This window comes from Micropterus dolomieu, linkage group LG07, assembly GCF_021292245.1.
Source record: "Micropterus dolomieu isolate WLL.071019.BEF.003 ecotype Adirondacks linkage group LG07, ASM2129224v1, whole genome shotgun sequence".
NCBI lineage: Eukaryota > Metazoa > Chordata > Actinopteri > Centrarchiformes > Centrarchidae > Micropterus > Micropterus dolomieu.
This window is the reverse complement of record NC_060156.1, coordinates 5,222,666-5,242,853: the sequence shown is the minus strand read 5'-3', so window position 1 is coordinate 5,242,853 and position 20,188 is coordinate 5,222,666. Positions and strand designations below refer to the sequence as shown.

General features: G+C 39.5%; 1 protein-coding gene across 2 annotated transcripts in view; it reads left to right on the top strand.

Moving 5' to 3' along the window:
• The window catches only part of mrasa (muscle RAS oncogene homolog a), a 28,389-nt gene that overhangs the window by 3,592 nt on the left and 4,609 nt on the right, over positions 1 to 20,188 (top strand). The window contains exons 1-5 of one of the 2 annotated variants that reach the window (XM_046053695.1): positions 3,801 to 4,168; positions 9,733 to 9,973; positions 10,871 to 11,024; positions 12,912 to 13,011; positions 13,449 to 13,528. In XM_046053695.1, the coding sequence (XP_045909651.1) occupies positions 4,157 to 4,168; positions 9,733 to 9,973; positions 10,871 to 11,024; positions 12,912 to 13,011; positions 13,449 to 13,528 (587 nt within the window). In that variant the 5' untranslated portion in view covers positions 3,801 to 4,156. Of the gene's footprint in view, positions 1 to 3,800; positions 4,169 to 9,732; positions 9,974 to 10,870; positions 11,025 to 12,911; positions 13,012 to 13,448; positions 13,529 to 20,188 lie in introns of those variants that run through there. The other variant, XM_046053696.1, reaches the window with a different exon arrangement.

Genomic DNA, 20,188 nt, shown 5'->3' with positions numbered 1-20,188 from the left:
TAAAAACATACTGTGTTCTTACCTTATTGCATTTGTCCCTTCCTCCCAAATGAAATTGGAAATGAGTTGTTCATGTACAGTCATGAACACTAAATCATTCATTCAGTGTCACTGATGCCTGGTAGTGGTTCACTCGTGGCATCCTGTGTCCTGGTTGAAAGTCCTAAATAGCCAGAAGAAAATGTAAAATGATCAGAATGAATGAATGGAAAGGTCAGAGTAGGAAAAGCCCCAAGCAAGTCACAGTACATTAGTAAGATATTTGGGGTGTGTGTGTGTGTGTGTGTGTGTGTGTGTGTGAATGGCAGCCTTATCCACAAAGAATTTCTGAGAAAGACATAGTATTATGAAAAAAGACATCAATGTAATTTATGGCTAAATGGGTTCTCAAACAATGCCGTGAGACTGGAGGCTGTGCCAAGTTAGTCATCGTTATGATGACCCACAATCATGTGATCAACTATACAGCATCCTGTTAGGCTATATTTGCACTTTGTCCTATCAGACAAATGTTGCACAGGGTATTAAAAATCGTTAAATAAGTTTGGAAGACATGAAGGAAACAACCCTGTACAATAAGACTCTGGCTAAATTGGGCAGATTGCACCTTACTGCACCCTGGACTGGTGAAGGAGGTGCTACAGTTGCATCCAGAGAGCCATGTTATTCTGTGACGAAAACATCTTAAGTAAATGTGATGCCATGTTGGCAAGCATGGTGGAAGAAATAAGGCCCATGCGAGTAATGACATGCTTTTTTGACCACATTAATAATTGAAGGATATCGCCAATATTGATGCTGGTAAAGACATTTTGGGGTCCTTTTTTGTATCTGCCTCCAGCTCATAGACCGAGATGGCCCCTAAACTAGGGAGGCACCGGAATGATGATAATTCTTGAAAAGCCAAAACCGAATATAATGAAAAACTTTCCAGAATACTGAACACCGAACCAAAGTTATTTCACTTTTTTTTTTTTTTTTTTTTGCCATTGTACAAATTTAAATAGTAAAACTCTGCTTTTTTTTTTTATTTCCCACAAGATTTGGAGAGACTATGGTGGGTGGGTCCGAGGCCCGAGGGGGTCCGGTAAAGTAAATTACATGTGTCCATTTACTTTAATGGATAAATTCATCAAGTCCGACCCAATTTGATAAAAAATGTTGTACGTGGTTCTCATATCGCGTAACATGAAGACTTCACAGTCTCTCATCAGGTAGGACTCTCATACTGCAGCACTTGTCTTTGTAGAGAGAGAAAATGACAGGATAAAGTCGCTTACCTGCCTGTCAGCTCCCTCTGGACCCGTTTAAGTGGATTTACCATAAAGGCTTGAATACATGTGCTCTCCAAATTTAGGTGCAGCTAGCTTAATCGCATTCTCGAAAATGAGTGACAGAAACACTCAAAGCGGCTCAGACCGTTTTTTTGCCTTTTCTAAGAAGTCAGCCACAGATGGAGTGGATGTGCTAGGAGACAATTCAGCTGAACTGTGTCTGCAAACGGCAAATTTTTTGTCTTTCACGGACTGCGTTGTTGGCGTAATTGTTTGGTAAAATTTTATTTTCACTCATCAAGCCGAACACCTTCTTCGAACAACCTTCTTGCTGTGAGGCGACAGTGCTAACCACTGTACCACCGTGCCGCCCCCGAACACCGAAATCAATTTAGGAAAATATATATTCTTGTCCACCATGGCACAGTTCATGAAATAGGACTATCCAGTTCTTAAATGGAAAAATCAAATGTAAAATGAAAGTTTAGATCAGCTCTCAATACAAGAAGGGGGGGGGGGGTTGAGTTTGACTAGAGGTTTTCACTTTACAGCAGCTTCAAGCTTTAATACATTTTGAACTCGGTGAACAATGTTTCAGTGCCTCGTTCGAATGACCGATGAGTGTTGATGTCAACACTACAGTACAGGCTGGGGTGTGCACCACCTCTTTATTCCTGTTCTGTGAGACTTGTTGCTGCTTTGTTCCCATGTGAAGAGGGAAGTTCCTTTTATCCTTTCCCAAGGCAGCTACTAGCCATTTCTCAAGAGTCCATCGGGGCTCTATGGAGTCACGGTAAAGACAAAATATGAAGTTCAAAACATGCCAGCTGCTTCTATTATTTTAAATGTAAAACCACACACCTGTAAAGTAGTTTTCTTAGCGTCGGGGAGGCATTGCGAGTTGACAGAATATGTCACTGGTTTACTCTCTTCTTTGGTGAGGAGAAACTTTTGATGAGGAGGAATCAAGTGAAACAACATACAAAAGAAGCTTTATACAATGACTTAGATGCTTTGCAGTCCTGTTGATATGCTACACTGCTGCACATCCAGTGTGCGCTACAAGGTGTCCAATGATTATATTATATATACTGAACAAAATTATAAATGCAACAATTATGTTTTTTGCCCCCATTCATCATGAGCTGAACTGAAAGATCTAAGATTTTCTCTATGTACACAAAAGGCCTATTCCTTTCAAATATTGTTAACAAATCTGTCAAAATCTGTGTTAGTGAGCACTTCTCCTTTGCCGAGATAATCCATCCACCTCAAAGGTGTGGCAAGGCAAGGTGCCAAACTCGAGGCTTCAAAACGGCAGTCCACAAACCAACGGGTGACGTCACAATGACTGCGCCACTTCTTATATACAGTCTATGGTCGGCAGTGTGGAAGCATTTTAAAGTGTCAGAGAAAGACACAAAAATCGCCGTTTTGCAGACACTGTTCTCAGAATTGTCTCCTAGCATATCCACTCTGTGCCTGACTTTTCTTAGAAAAGGGAACAAACTGTCTGACGGGCTTTGAGTGGTTCTGTCACTCGTTTCTGAGAAGGCGATTAAGCTAGCTGCACCTACATTTGGAGTGCACACGTATTCAAGCCTTTATGGTAACTGAAACGGACCAGAGTGAGCCAACAGGCAGGTTAGCGACTTTTCATGTCATTTTCTCTCTCTACAAAGACAAGTGTTGCAGTATGAGAGTCCTACCTGATGAGAAGCTTTGAAGTCTAAACGTTATGCGACACAAGAACCACATACAACATTATTTATCAAACTGGGTCGGAGTTGATGAATTTAGTGCGAGGATACACAACGTCCGGTTTTCAAAATAAGATGTCTATACAGTTTGGAAATAAGATTAATTGGATTATTCACATACCGTAAAGTATAAAACATATTATGTTATTTACTTTACCGGACCCTCTCGGGCCTCGGACCCACCCACCATAGTCTCTCCAAATCTTGTGGGAAACGCTGAGTAAAAAGCACATTTTGACTATTGAATTTATGCGATGGTAAAAGAAATGGCAAAAATGTGTATGTACTTGTTCGGTATTCAGCAAATTTTTCATTATAATCCGCTTTGCCCAAGAATTTTCATTTCGGTGCATCCCTAATAAACTTATTGTTTTCTTCCATTCACACATCTTGTCTTTTGTCAGATGGGGACACAAATGTGAACCCCCCCCCCCGGTGTGGTGTGGCACTAATCATTGCCCATTTTTGCTGTAACTAACAGGGCAGTGGATCTAAATGTCACAGGAGGATCTCAGCTCTGGTCTCTCATTTGTGTTTGCCATTTGGAGGCAGCAACACTACATGAGCTTGACTAACCGGGCTGAGCCAATTAGCTGATAGACAACAGCTGGTGCACTGCCAAAAGGTTTCCCGGGTTGAACCTCTAGAATTTCTGTGCTTGTGAGTAGTTGACATAAATAGAGTATTTTGGCTAATTCTTGGGGTCACAGGACATACTAAACCGAGGGAGTCGCATAACAAACTGAACGCCGTGTACCGAACCGTTTGGACAAATACATGTACCATTACAACCTAAATTATAATGACAACACTGCTGCATCATGTTATTACAAATATTACATGATCAGTTACTGACATACAAAATGGGCACTTACAGAGAGCTGTAGCTTGTTAGAAAGTTTAAATTAATGTTGCTGTTTCATAGAAGCACCTGATCATGCTGTTAGTGAGGGCTAACAGCCATACATAACTGTTGGACGAGCTCCATTTCTGAGACAGCCATTTTCGTATTTTTCCTTCTGGAGAGGGTTTTCAAAAAGCTCCATTTTCAGGGGTAGAAAATGCCAGCTTAGTGTGGATGAAAGGCCGAAGTGGAGAGGAAAGGACTCATTGGCAAGTGTAATGCACAACACTGTAAGTATGTCCTTTGCAGCCTTGGTCACCCCCCTGAAACATTATGGAAAGCCATATAGCCACATCGGTCAGATGACTAACTTTGGTTGGACTCCACCGAGCTTCCTCTCTCAAAGGAATTTGGTTTGAACTAGTTTCTGTGGATTATTTTTTGTATCGCAGAATGGTGTGTGGTGGCAGGTACTGTGATTTCATGATGCTTCTCAAGGTTTTTTTTGTTGTTTTTTTTTCTGCACAGCACTGAACACGTCCAAGGCAGTGTCTTGTGAAATGTTATAGTGGCTTTGACATTACTTTGAGCTTTTTGACAGCCAGCCAACTGACTGATTGAGGAGGCTTTTTATCATCAGGAATTTGGCTTGGAAATTCTTTGCCCAACCTGGCTGGCTGACTGCGGCAGACTGACTGTTTGGCGGGCTGGCTTTGGAACGGAAGGAAACATCTTCCTTCCCTCCATTGTGCTGGGCAGGAAAGGATGGACTGTAGCCAGCTGACAGCTGTTTCCTGGTGGATGAAGGAGGAATGGGTGCGTGGGTGGGTGGCGGGGTTGTTGTGCTGGTAGTGAGTGAATGTGTTTTTTGTCTGCTTTTGACTGTTGCAACAGTTTAATGAGAACTAGAAATCTGAAGGTTTCACAGTAAGATGAAATATATTAGTTTTATTTCAGATGGTTGTATCAGTGGTTTGCCACAAAGCAGTTAGCCTACTCACTGGGTTTAAATGCTTATGGCCCATAGAATAATGAACAGATAGGAAATAATCTTCTTCTATTCATTCTTGCTGGAGGACTGGATGACACATCAGTGGGCTGAACGGAGATGATGTGCACAGAGCTTCGTCCGTTTTGGCTGCCTCACCTTTATCATCGGGACTAAACCATATATATATAAAATATAATATTAAAGTTTGTTTTGTTTGCTGGTCCTGTAACTTTATCCACACCACTTGCGGTGCGCTATACAGTAGGTCCTTTTTAGTGTGAGGAGTGAGTGTGTGGTTGAGAAAAAGAGAACGAGCAGCAGAGAGTGATGTGAATATGCATCAGAGGAAAAGGTGAGCAGTGAAGTTTGGCAGTAACTGTACAGTGTACTAGAGTTTGTCAGTGAATAATGGCTGCAGCTAAAGCGTGTTTTGTGTGTGTGTGTGTGTGTGTGTGTGTGTGTGTGTTGTTCAACTGCTTTTTGTTTCTGCTTTATTTGGTATTTATTTAGTTATTGCGCTGAAGATGATGTCAGGCAGTTTCACACGGTCGCCCACCTACAAAATATCACCTCAATACAGCATCTCCGTATCAGTTTAATAGAAACAGCAGTCATACTGTCTGCATTTCTAAATTCTACCTAAGCCTAATGCATAACATTACACTCAAAATGTTTTTTAAAACAGACCATACATTTATACATTTCCAGGCAGCAATTGTTTGAATTTTAAATCAGTTTTTTATGGAAATAAATTTGCAGAGACTTGCTTGGGATATGTAATTTATGTTGGTGAACATTTAGGTCTTTTCTTTGTATGTGGATATTTTAAATGAGTTTTCTTTTAAACAGTCAAAACTGCGTTTACATTCAGTGTTTCTCACTATAACTCACAGTTTCCCTGAGGCCTTACAGAAGTATTGAGTTTATTTCCTTCCTCAAAACATTTACAAATCCGTTTATATAAAAAAAAAAAAAAAAATACAACAAAAAAAAGTCTTTGCCTTTGCACTACAACGTTTCTCTATGCGTGACCAAAAGTAAAACTGGCAGCAGGAATGTGTATTCTGTCGCCCTGGTGCTTGCTCACATGCATGTGCGTCCTCGTGCACAACATGGGGACCCACTCATAAAAACATTAGCCAATAGCATTACTAATAGCCAGGGGATCCTTTAAGTTAGCTTGATTTGATTGATAATTTGACTTCAACCTGGATTTGACTACAATCTAAAAATGTTGGCTATCAGTAGTAATAGCATCTGCTATAAACAATGTGATACATGCGTTGGAAAGCTGTCCCTATCAAATCACAAAACATAAGTCTTTAAGATGATGTCAAAAGACGATTTAAGTGTCATGACACTTTGGACCAAGTTGAGTCCATTACAGTGTGGGCCAAGTCTAGTTCATGGATAAAATTGCACATTAGGTGGTGTTTAATGATTCTAATCATTTGCGCACTCTTTAAAAAGATTGTTTTTTTTATAACATGTTTGAATTTTATGTCTGGACAGAGAACTTTCATCGTAGAAGGAAGTTTCCTTTTGTAGAAGGAAAACGGTAAAACTGTGGTGTCTATTGTGTCGACTTCACACCACATTGTAACATTTCTGTCAACTCTGTCCTCATGTGCCCTGGCTTCCTCTCCCTCACTCTTCTGTTTCCGGTGTCTCTCGCCCTCCTCTCTTCGCTTGCTTCCCTCCCATGTCTCATTCTTTCTGTAGCCACTTTAAGGCCAGCTGTAGTGTGGGCTTTTTGCCACAACAGCATGATAAAGCTTCCAAGTCACTGCTCTAAGTGATTTTTACTACACGGTATTACTGTATTAATGTATGACAGATTGCGTTGCTGAGTACTGTATAAGCGGTTTCCCTGAAGTGTAAGTACAGAACGCATCTGAATCATTTGCAAATGTTTTTTTTTTTTTTTAAATATCGAGCCTCTACTGTACTTCACTTGTGTTGGGAAAGAAATCCTCTCCTCTTCTGTTAAACCTCTCATATTCTAGCAAGATGTGTATTTTTGTTTTTAAAAAAGCCATAATTACAAACTACAGTTATCCCTTTGTGTTGAAGCCATCACATTTCTCTGCTGGTTCTGTGGTTCTAGTGGGCTACAGAGAGTACACGTCATTAGCATGGTTTCTGCTACTCGCCAAACCAGGCTGACCCAAGGCTGCTTTAGCTGCTCTCCCATACTGATGTGATATAAATGCTGTGAGAGACTATGATTAGAGGCAACGCCGTGAGAGCATTGCAAGTGGTTTTCTGTACTATAGTACAATGAGGTCTGTTTCCTACAACCCATCATCCAAGCAGTTTTATTGCGGCTCCTGCTTCTCTTACTATCCTTCCTCATATTGAAAACATGTTGGCTGTTAGATATTGGTTGACCAACTCTCATCACAATAGCAGTAAGGTGCTAATGTTTGTGACAAATGAAGCTGCATTTCCTGTAGCTGCTTCACAATAAAAGCCTTTTGTGTTTTTTTTTTTTTTTTTTCTAAAAATTTTTTTTTTTTCTTAATATGAAGCAGCAGCTGCAGCAAATGTTAGCTTTGCATTAGCAGTATCTTAAAAGTGCCCTGTGGAGTTTTCATGTGAACACAGAGGGTGTGGTGATGCTATAGTCCAGCAATGCATGGCAATGTTGGTGGCCAAGAATTAGTGTGTCTTGTCCACCCAGCTGGTCCACCCAGCGCACTTGGGTTCCATAATATTTGGTCACTTTATATGGTGTTTCTACTGCAAATCAACAGGCGTGTTGGATGCTGACACATTGAAAGCAGTTCAGATTCTCCACGAAAAGGACCCTGAGGAGTAGGGTTGTTCCGATTGGCGATCGGATCGCTTATTGACGATTGAATGGATGATCAGCGATCGATTTTTCATGCGCCGATATTAAGGCGATTTTAACTAACTCACTATCAGAAGTTAGATGACCTAAAACTAAATATAAAACACTAATGCGTTGAAGTTAACTCTGAGAAGTTAGTCTATTTTTTTAACACAACGCTGTCGATGGGTTCAGCTAAAAAGTTCAACTATTTTGCTACTACTTTTACTACTTTGACTACGGAGTGCACATGAGGTCGCCGAGCAGTGCGCTGTGCCGTGTTTGCACTTTCCCATTCAATAAACCTGTAGTGTCGTTCCCAGAAAGTGTCCAAAATCCCAATTTATTTGTGGATCACTACCAGGATCATGTTTGAAATCATACATAACAGACAACAATAAGTTTCCCCTGAGGAAAACTGAGACTGTCTGTGTGTCATGACGTGGGGAGGGGCGAGGCATGTGTTTTAAAGGGGATGAAAGTGGTACGTGTTATTGGCCATGATTCTCACAACCTCTAAAATGCCAACCTGTAATGTATTTATGTATGATGATGTATTCTTTCTGATCCCATCCAGCATCCCAGTGTGCCACAGGTGCGCTAAGCGAGCGTGTTCTTGGCGTGCCCCCCTGACACACTGTGCAGGTTGTTCTGTTTCAAGAACAAAATGTTTCATGAATGTTTCAAGAAGAAAATGGAGAACCTATATGTCACGCTGAAGCTACTAAAGCGCTAAAAGCTGAACATAGCAACCCTTTTTAAAACATGAGGCTTTGTCTCCAGCGTGCTTGCCTGCACACTAATCAGGTTAGTGCCTATTAGCACTACCTGCTTAAGCAGGATCATTATAGTGTAGGTCAGTGTGCTTTGAATCCCCATAAGATGCAGTTTCTGTAATGGCTGCTGGACGTTGGCTCCAAGACAACTGACTGTATTACAGGGACTGGAAAAAACATCAGCTTCTCTGTCAGTTGTTCCACTGCCGTGTACAGCTGTCATTCAGCTTGTTGTCTTTCTCTGGTGGGTGCAGCTTAGAATCTAAATTACTGTTATCCAACTATAAAAGTGTGTGTTGTAGGTGACTTAACGGGTGCTGAACTCTTTTAGCCTCTCTTTCTCTTTTTGTACTAGTCCCCCCCCCCCACCACCATCTTTCTGCCTTGATCCACAACTCGTAGCTGTGGTCTGTGGTCTCCATGGTGATGAAAGAGCAGCTGCAACAAAAAAACCTTAATACCGCTCTCCCCTGTTCGCTCTCCCTCCTCTCCATTGTTAATCCAGCCAGATGGTCCCGAGGCTCTCTGCAGTAACAAGTCCCCAACAGCCTCAGGACAGCAACACCAACTCAAGCAGACAAAACCAAATTATCAACAAGCAAAAAGGAAAAATATATTGAACACTGGAAAGAAACGACCAAAACACAATGTAAATTACAATGTTACCTGACCCTAAAAAGAGAATTCACACTGGCAAATTACCTGAGCACAATAAAATGTCCTAAACTAAGAAAAATGTTGACATGTTAACATACAAACTGAGTGAACACTGCCTGGACATAGAAAAGGGTCGCCACAGACAGAGCTGGCTACCACAAGAGGGGAGACTCTGCTCCCAGTGTGACAGGGGACAGGTAGAGACACAGCTGCACTTTCTAACCTCATGCCCCAAATATAAAACACTAAGACAAAAACACTTTGCAAACATTTCCCAAATATACCCCGAATTCAAATTCATATCAGACACACAGAAACTCTCCTATTTACTGGGAGAAATGCCCAAATGTGAAATAATTGCTGCAAAATATATCTGCTCATTGTGTTTGAGCTCCTGGTAGGTTGGAGCTTTGTGATGATATGTCTGGGGGTAAACTGATTTTAAGTAATTGATCGTTTCTGTATTTTTAGTAAGAAGGGGTATTGGCCGAGCTCTGCTCTGCACACATTATTTGGTTTTGTATATCTCTCTTCACCCGCAGGATGCTCTTACAGATGTCTCTCTCTCTCCCGCCCCCCCCCCTTTCCTCCTATCAGCCACCTACTACCCTACTTCCCACCTTTACCGCTGCTGTTGAGGTAGCCATGGCGACCAGCGCCGTGCCAAGTGACAACCTGCCAACGTACAAGCTGGTGGTGGTGGGGGATGGTGGCGTTGGGAAGAGTGCCCTCACCATCCAATTTTTCCAGAAGATCTTTGTGCCAGACTACGATCCCACGATAGAGGACTCGTACCTTAAACACACGGAGATAGATGGACAGTGGGCAATACTGGATGGTGAGTAGAATTGTATGTGCATGTGAAATCTCTCCATGCTAATCTTCCATTTTATTTATTCATTTTCCTTTTTCCATCATTGATCAATGGGTGAACGTTTGTATTTGTTCTTTTTTAGCTTTTAACTGCATTCCTGCAGTAGCTGTTCTCTACACTGAGCAACTCCCTGAAAGAATTAATGACAAAAAGGCACTGCTATAGTTGTTGCATGTGGGAGAAATGATCATTCCATGATTTCATCCTTCCCTCAATAAAGTGTTCAATTTATGTTGGAAACACATGAAGCTCTGGAAAGAATTAGAAAACGACTTCAGTTTTAAAGTTTATGGGAACAAATCTTTGTGTAAACTTTTGACATTCTGTTATGAAGTACTGACAATTAATGACCTCTGCCAAGGCCAGGGAAGTTGTCCTGACTCAGTTGTTATGTAAGGGTAGCCAAGGCCTGAAGGGGACACTCGAGGAAAAGCCATTGTTGGGTCACAGGATCACCAAAATGTGCAAGTCTCTTTCTCTTAGGATTATGAGAGTGCGTGGGTGGAATTGACCACACAACTCGTAGAGGAAACAAAAGAACTGTTATTCGTGTACTTGCGGAAAATTTAAACAGGTCACAATAACAAAATTGAACAATCTCATTGTACAACGATTACTGCACACTGGGCCAGTTTATATTCCCTAGCAAATAGATGTAACAATGTTTCTGGTTCAGAGGGGTTTGACAATTTTATCGCAGCTTTCACCATTGTCTTTTTACATGCTTGAATGGAATCAGGTGTGTAGGTGGTTCAATAAGAAATAAAATAAAAACAATGTCTAAATGAGCAGTTTGCCACTGAAAAGCACATTTAAATATATAAGGTGGCTTGTACTGTATATGTCCCTCCATCTTCGCAGTGCTGGACACAGCCGGCCAGGAGGAGTTCAGTGCTATGAGGGAGCAGTACATGAGGACAGGAGATGGTTTCCTCATCGTCTTCTCTGTGACAGACAAGGCCAGCTTTGAACACGTTGACCGATTCCATCAACTCATACTACGGGTTAAAGACAGGTAGGTGACAACAGCGCAGCTGAGTAATACATAGCAGAAAACATTTTTTTTTTCCATGCACACAACAGAAGAAAATGAAGGACGTGGAAATGATATAGAAAACTCATGTCAATTGACTCCTCAGCGAAATTATGATTTAATGTAAACTCATTTACACTGTTGCTGAAAATCAAATCACAGAAGACAGAATTGCTGTCAGTGTTTCACCTAGCATTAAAAGCAAATTTTTTTCACCGGATTTAAGCTGTGAGAGTAGCCTCCGTCAGACTCAGTTATTACTGTGTTCAGCAGCATATGGAGGCTGTCCTGCAGAAGAAGTGTAGGAAGAAACCTCAGTAGTTGAGTTCTAACCTATTTAATAGTAAGGGCATTGCATTGTTGCAATGCATTTACTGTAAATTGTCCCTATAAATAATTGTATACATGTTTGAAGATTTCTAAATGCATATTTCCATGATGCATCAAAACAAATTATACTAATTAAATGTTTCCTATTGAATTGTTGACATTTTATGATGTGAGGTGACCTTGAGTGTCATGAAAGGTGCCATCAAATAAAATTAATAATTAATTAATAAAATTATTATTATTATTATCACATGATTACACACTCTTTCTGATGACAAAATGCGTTGTAAGTTGTACACAGAATTCAGAAAAATTTAAACAGAAAATGCAGAATTTGTTAAAAAAAAAAAAAAATGTATCTGATTTCATAGGGCCCTAGAATGCTTGCTCAGTAATTTTCCTTGAAAAGAAACCTCTTGAAAAGAAGAACAAACATGTCAAGAACTCCAGAGAAAGAATTTGGGGTGTGTGTGTGTGTGTGTGTGTGATGCCACACACAATAAATGATGATGTGAAATATGTTATGATGTGTTTAGCATCCTCTTTTATGTCTATTTTTACAATGTCTTTTTTTTGTTTGTTTTTTTTTTTTTTTTTTAGTTTCATCTTTTGGTTACGATAAGATTTTACTGATTAAGGAACGCTGTAGCATCACTGGAGTCATCAGACTGGTTGAAGTGTCTTAAACAAGACTATTTGGAAGCTAAAACGAAAGCGGATTCCTTCAAAATGGCCAGTACAATCAGTCTTTGCATTGGGAATCTGTGTGTGTGTCTAACTATGTTAAATAGAATAAACAAAAGTTACTGTACCCGGAAGCCAAAGTTTCCACAAGAGGAAGTAGCTCTGTTGGACGTAATAGACATTTACAATGTGGTAAAACTGGGTGTTTGTTTATGATCCTCTTACCACTAATGTTGTTTGCCTTGTTGAACTCCATTCTCAAGATTGTGCTGCATCAGTGAAGTCTAAAATGAAACAATAGAAATTTAGGCCCAAACTCCAAAAATAAGACCCAGTAAGAAATTACTTTTAAACTGTGAGTGCCGTCACATCATCATCTGATGTGGTCTGATTTAACAGTGCGCATGACCCATTTAAGGACCACACACACTAAAATTTTAAATATTTAATATATTTAGTACTTTGAGGAACATTTAAAGCCAAACTTTGCCTGCCTCAGTCATGTCAGTTTGAGTTTTGCTGACCCAGCAGACATGGTAACGTTGCATCACATTTTTCAGGATTAGACTGGTTTAAGTATAAGGATCTCACCCTTGCCTCACTTTTCCTCAAGCTGCAGACCAGTTGGGCAGAACGCCGGATTTGTTTCCAAAAGTTTGGGCTGTTGTGTTCTGAATGTCAGTTGTTGAGAGTAGAGGAAGTGTCTGTTCTCTGACGGTGACTGACAATAGTCAATAATGGAACAAAAATGCAACCACAGCAAGTGGTTTGGAAATTCATTATTCAGTTATACAGAAATACCTGAGTGAGAGAGTGTGTGTGTGTGTGTGTGTGTGTGTGTGCTGTTCCTCTCAGGGAGGCCTTCCCCATGGTGTTGGTGGCAAACAAAGTGGACCTGGTTCATCTGAGAAAGGTCACCACTGACCAGGGCCAAGAGATGGCTGCAAAACATAACGTAAGTAGTGTCCTTCGCTCATTGTAGACTTTGTGTGGAAACCTGGGACAATGAAAGCATTTCTGAAACAGCAATAAGAGGAAACGGTGTGTTCTTGTATCTGAAATAATTCACTCCTAAATCAGAATAAAACTAGAATTGAACATCAGACACAGTTGATTGATCGGTGTCATTTCCATGACCATGTGTGAGAGAACATCAGTCTTAGTCTTTGTTTTGTGGTGAGAGTGAATTAAAGATTGTGTTTTCACTAATACGGGTTCCATCTTCATGTGATTTTCTACTGGTTCCATCCTCCCTGTACTGTATGTTGGTATACTTTATACAGTATTTTTATGTAGTTCAACCATTTGGTTTATTTCATATTTCAGCGACGTGTCAGTAGTAACTAATACCACTGATGCTTCCTTTTGGAATATTTCTGCTTGCTTCTTCAGATAACTTATATTGAAACCAGTGCCAAGGATCCTCCAATGAACGTGGACAAAGCCTTTCATGAGCTGGTTCGAGTTATAAGGTAACTCCAGGTTTACTTCTGTTTATTCTATTTTTATGAGATAGACCAGGATGTCTTTGGATAAAAAGTAATGTAAGATTCAGTAGCGGTAACAGCAGTTAAACTGCTCTAGGACATCAAATGCTAAACTCAATGCAGATCACCCTTTCCTTGTTTTGTTTGTTTTTTTTTCTCTGTGTGTTTGACTTACTTAGAGCTTAGTTGCAATGAGAGAGTGTTATGCTGATATGTGAGGGCAGTGAAAAAAGTCCCAGAGCTATTTCCTGTCTTGACACACATGTAATTTCAGAAGAATCTGGTTTGTGTCCATGTTTTTGTATGTGGTCATATCCTGTTTTAAGGCCTTATTTTGTTGCAAGAACCAATAAGCAACAAGTGGGCAGGTCAGTGTTCTACGGCCTTTGCTCAAACACCCAAATACACAGCTGTATTTGTAAAAAGGAAATAATCCAGATTAGAGAGTCCCCATTGTCTACACGTCAGGTCTGTAACAAAATGTTCATTCAAAATGCACCAAAACTGAAGAGAGTTTACCAATGAATCAACATTGCCCTCTTGTGGTCTGACTGTAGAAAGCCAGTTATACAGGAGGGGGAAAACGAAATGATTATTCTGCACAAGCTGCCTTAAGCTGCCTTGAACATTCCCTTATAAAATGGTTTATCAAATCTATAAGATGGGACACATTATTGATTCGCTCTAAGCTTAGTTTGACTCACTTGTAATATTGCCAATTTAACTGGGATTTAAAAATTTTTCCGCTGGATTTCCTGCTGCAAAAATATGTAATGTGAAAATGTTGACAAAACAAAGGATAAATGCATGAAAATGAAGGAACAATGTACACATGTTCCCCCTCACCAAAACTGACTGAACAGGCACTTAATGGGATAGTTCCTTTAAATAATTAATTAGGCATTTAGGGATATATTCTCATTTACTTTATTGCTGCGAGTTAGATGAAAAGATCAATACCGCTAATGTCTGTATGGTCGGTTAGCTTAGTCTAGCTTGCCTAGCAACCTCGTGGTGCCGACAGGACCCCAGGAAGTTACTGTGCCCTGCCAAGAATAGTCCAGCACAGAAACCAAAAGGGGTTGTTTGTACACGTGTTGTTCAGATTAAACTAATGACATACTACATGTTAGTGAGTTTAAGAGGTGCTAGTAGGTGTATTTTGTGACCATTGGACAGAGCCAGGGTAGCTGTTTCCCCCGTTTCCAGTCTTTGTGCTAAGCTAAGCTAACCTGCTGCTGGTAACCGGTAAATGGACTGTACTTGTTGTTATGTAGCACTTTTCTAGTCTTCACCGACGGCACCAGGAGCAATTTGGGGTTCGGTATCTTGGCCAAGGATACCTGCAGACTTGGGAAGCCGCAGACCTTCAGATTAATGAACAATCTGCTCTAAAGAAATATGACCACTTTACTCCTATTTTAGCTTCATTACACTGGCTCCCAGTATGTTTTAGAATTGACTTTAAAATTCTATTGATCACTTTTAAAGCTCTTCATGGCCTCTCGCCTTGTTATGTTTCTGAACTTTTAGTCCCATACGCACCAGCACGTACCTTGAGATCCTCGGGCAGAAGTCTGTTGTCTGTTCCAGAGTCTCGACTGAAAACTAAAGGGGACTGAGCGTTTGCTGTCAGGGCCCCGAGACTGCCCGAGGAAATCAGGTCAGCTGAGTCAGTGAACTCTTAAGTTCCTTCTTAAAACATACTTTTATATAAGAGCCTTTCCCGATCTTATTTAACTTTATTTTATCCCTTTTATTTTATTATATTTTACTAATTTTATATTTATCTTAAACATGCATTTTAGTCTTTTCAATGTTTTCATGCTTTTATCTTGTATTGTTTTTGTATTATTGTCTTTTGGGTATTATTGTCTTTACACTTGTTAAAGCACTTTGTAACTTGTTTTTGAAAAGTGCTCTACAAATAAAGATTATTATTATTATTATTTTGGAGATTAAGAGTAAAAACACATGAACAAGACATTTTACAATTACAAAAAATATTACTAGCTTCATGAAGATATAATTTATTACAGGGCTGTTTTACTAGACTGCAACAGTTTTAGCTTGGTGTATCTTATTAACAGAAACTAGTATACATGGTTCCCCGCGACCCTGTACGCAAGATAAGCGGTTGACGATGGATGGATGGATTGTATACATGGATATTCTGTGCAAACAAAAGCTAATGCCACTTTTTAGTCACAAGGTGGCAGCATTGGCTCACAATACATAAAGAATTTGGTCTTACAAATGTTCTGTGTTGTCTTTACTTCTGGCTTTTTTCACACATGTACAACTTGTGAACTGCATGATCTGCCTTTTCCACAGGTTTCTCTCAGTAGTTCTGCATTTCTACCACAATGGTAGCTGAGAGGTTGCTGTGATGGTGTTATATTCTACAAACATGTTTTTTCTTTCCCCAATATACGCATCAGCCCTCATGGAGTCCACTGCACCTTCCCCGCTTAGCAGATCGGCCAAAAGATCCTCATGGATGGATGAGGCAGTCGGCCTTTGTCGGTTAACGGTTTAACACTGGACATAAATGTGAAACCAGCACAGAAGTCTTGGTTCACAGGTTAAGATCTTTATTAATGAAGGCAAAGCTAGATCAGTCCTACAATTAATATTATCCTCAGCCAAAGACATACTCACATTTGTCTATTTGTAAGATATCTAAAAAGCATCTCTAAAAGAGAGATTTAGATGAAATCTAATAAACAAATATGTCTCTGCCAACGCTGGAGGTGTGACTTTTGATGTTCTCAACATTGCAAGAAACTATTTTGTTTTGTCACTGTACTCAGTCAAAAGAATGGTCTGTGGGTATTTTCATGTAGAGCCAGTAATTGTTATTTAAAATATTTTCTATTAATAAAAACTTGAGAATTGTACAGCTTTGGTTTGCTGTTGAGTCTTCTGTTTCATTTTGACCATACCCATTTGGTGCATCAACACAAATATTTTAAAAAGTTCCAATCTTGTGTTTGTGTTATTGTTAATTGCAATTCATGAATATTAGATTACATTAAATGTGATTAATTTTATTGTCAACCTAATGAGGCTGTATAAAATGCTTAAATACCCCATTCTTCAGGACACAACAAATAAAGGTAAGGACTTCATAATGTGCCTGCCTTAGGCCTGCCTAAGCTGTATAACATGCTTAGTACTATAGGGACATAATATGTACAGCTAAAGCTGGTGAAAATATCTGATAGCCTACATAAACAGAATTCCGTTTTAATCTCTCCAGTTTACTATTTATCCTCTTAGTAAAATTCACAAGTCAACTTTACATGCAGAAGATCAAGTATACGGTTGTATTGTAACTGTATAGACAAAAATAGCACAGTTGACCCCCCCACCCCCGCAGCGGGAAAGTAAGTGCACCATAAAAGGTAGTGGGAGTTATCATGTGCAGTGCGTGTATGATTGATGACAGCTGATACTTGCACATTAGTTTCGATCATGGGTAAGTAATAGCTGCTCCTGCCAGACAGTAAAGTGTATTAAACTTTACAGTGTAGTAATGTTAACACAGCATATCGTTAGCGAACACTCCAGCCGGTCAGTTTCTGGTTGTCATGGTAATTGATTACGTCCGACTATTAACCACACCCCCATTCTTCTGTTTGAGAAAGAACGTTCACCAAAAACGGCAGTTAAAACTGGCTGGAGGGGGCTTTAAATGTGTTTAATGTTTTACCACCAAGGTTACTGAACACTGATTTCTCAACGAGAAATTCCCAGTAAAAAACAATTATTAACTCTGGGAATATGATTGACTCTGTACAGATTATGACAAAGGTTGACACAACAAGGGGAGTAGCAAGTGGTTTGTGTTATACACACCTTAACTTTTTTTAAACGTGCATTTACCGTTTGAAGCATTCGTACTTGGTTTTGAAGATTTGAGATTTTCAAGGGAGCTAACGATAGTTTACCTACAGTTTTTCTTAGTTGCTTCCGCGTAACTGTCAAATGAAAATCACTATATTATCATTTATTAACACATCTATTTTTTCTCATGACAGCTATATTCAGGTAATAGCCTATGTGATCAAAATTGATCACACTGCTTTTATATAGTAACTGTTACTTTCAGGTGTGCTCACTGTCTGAAACTAAGTGTTATGTAGGTACCACACACGATGCAGCCGTGCCCGGTGGAATCCAGGCAGAGGGAGGACAGGGACTCTACTCCGTCTCTGACAACAGCAGAGACATGTAGGAAAAGGCTGCATCATGGCAAAGGGTGTTCTTGTTGCGAGAATGTGTTGTATAGAGATGTGTTTTGATACCTTTGTCTTTTTCTATTATCAATTTGACATTTCTGTTACATATGACAGTGCATATGCGGTGCTCACTGTGAACCAGGGACATACCAGAAAGGTGAACACTGGACAATGAGAAACCAGTGAATAGGCAAATGAATAAACTGATGTTTCCCTGACATGAGTTCAATCTGTTGGCTGTAGATTATATTTTACTTTGGGTTGCTCCATGTAAGTCTCAATAAGAAATGACATAAAGAAACCCTAGTTTAGTGTCTTCTGTCATACTGACACTATTCAAACATCTGGCTGCCTTGGCTTAAGTAACGATAAAAAGGGACATGGTGGTTGTGACGAGACTCTCTCAAGTTAATTGTTGTGAGTTGGACTGCAACAAAGGTTTATTTACATTATCAAATAATATACCCATTGTTGACTCGATTAGCCGGCTCCTCTGTAGATTATCAGCAAATAGCAAGAAAAAAAGCTTATCCTAAGTTCCCAGAGCCCATGGTAATGTCTTAAAAAGCCTTGTTTTGTTCGACAACAGTCCAAAACCCAAAGATGTTCAGTTTACTATCATATAATGCCAAGAATATCAGGAAATATTCACATTTTAGAAGCTGGATCGAGTGATTATTTGCTTTAAGACCACTTAAACAATAGCTGCAAAGGCCTTGCTGTAGATCCAACTCATCGACTAATCGGCTTCAGTTTGAGTGAGTGCAGCGGCCTTTCGCAGGACGAATGAGGTGTTGTGCTGCTGCCCAGTAGAAAATTAAGTGACTGGAAATTTCAGAAAATGTTTTAGGAATGAAATTTGTTTCTGAAAATGTGATTATCAAATTGAGAGAAACTGTAAACAAGTAACATGAAGTTATTAACTAGTGGACTAATTATGACTCATAGTTAGTTAGCTGTTTGTGTTATTCACGTGTAGAAACGCGCATTTTCTACCGGAAGCATTTGTACTGATTTTAGGGGATTGGGACGATTGTTTACATAAAAGGTCTGTTAGAGTAATTTTACTGATCGATAATTAACCCTATCTCTGGCTAGAGTTAACGGCCAGTTTGGTGTAATTTATTTCGGGAAGCATTTTCCTGTAAAACCTCAGACATGACTATGAAGAAGTAACTCGGTGTTTTCTTACAGCCCAGGTTGTGTCCTTGCTCATCCGTGCAGAGCACACCGACAATTGCTGGATTTTTCATGCTGCCAACAACAACACAAACAAATCGCGATTAGTTATCTGCCTTTGACGTCCCAACATTTAAAATACAAACTCAAACACGGACCGGTATTAACTTACGTGTCATCAAGATGCTGTTCGAGGGTCGACTCCATTATCAACAATAAATAACTGCAAACTTCAAGTTTAGTGTATGAAGACTTTTTGTTATGGTTGTCTGCTTTCTGAAAGCTTCCGGCTTCCGTCAGCTGATCATCACGTGCACTAAGGGTCCCCGTGAGGATAAAAACACACGAAGAGCGCGAAGAATAAGAGTTCAGTATAATACTTCTTCTTCTTCTTCTTCTTCTTTAATGGCGGATTGCAAACAACTTTTAAGTGCATACCGCCACCTACTGTACTGGAGTGTGTAACATCATATCACTCAGCTATCAACCTCAATAAGGTGCTCTCATATTCTGTTCACCAACCCAGTGTCTTTAAGAAATTTAAATAATGCCTTCCTGGTGATTCTTATACCCTTTTCTTCTCCTTCTGTTCCCAATACCCCCATCAGATTCCATTCCCGCCCTGCTTCCTGAACCCTATCTTGAAATATCCGTCTTTCCACCTCAAACAATATGCAGTGCAAAATGATATGTTCAACATTTTCTTTAACCCCACAGTTTTCACATTTTTCACTATTCCTTTTCCCCAATAAAAACAAGGTGCCATTCAGTCCTGTGTGATCTACTCTTAGTCTTGTCATAATAATTTCCTCCCGCCTGCTCCTTTTTTATTTTTCTTTTTTTTTTTTATTACAAGAATTGTATAGTTACAGTTCACGTTTTTATAAGGAACAAAAAACAGAGACAGTGAAAAAAATAAATAACAAAGAAACAAACAAAAAAATTATAAAACAAAAATAAAGTATACAGCCAGAGTGTCAAACAATAAATATCAGTTAAATTAATTATAAAGTTATATTAGATAAATGTTGTAAACATTTTGATGCTGATTTACTCTTCAGTCCAGAAATACAGACTATATAATTTTTTAAGTCAAATTTAAAAACATTGAAAAGAGGTTTGTTCTTCATAAATTTTGATTTATGAATAAAGAATTTTCCAAGCAAGATTAATAGATTGACTATGTATTGTACAGAGGAGTTTGAATCAGAGAAATAAAATA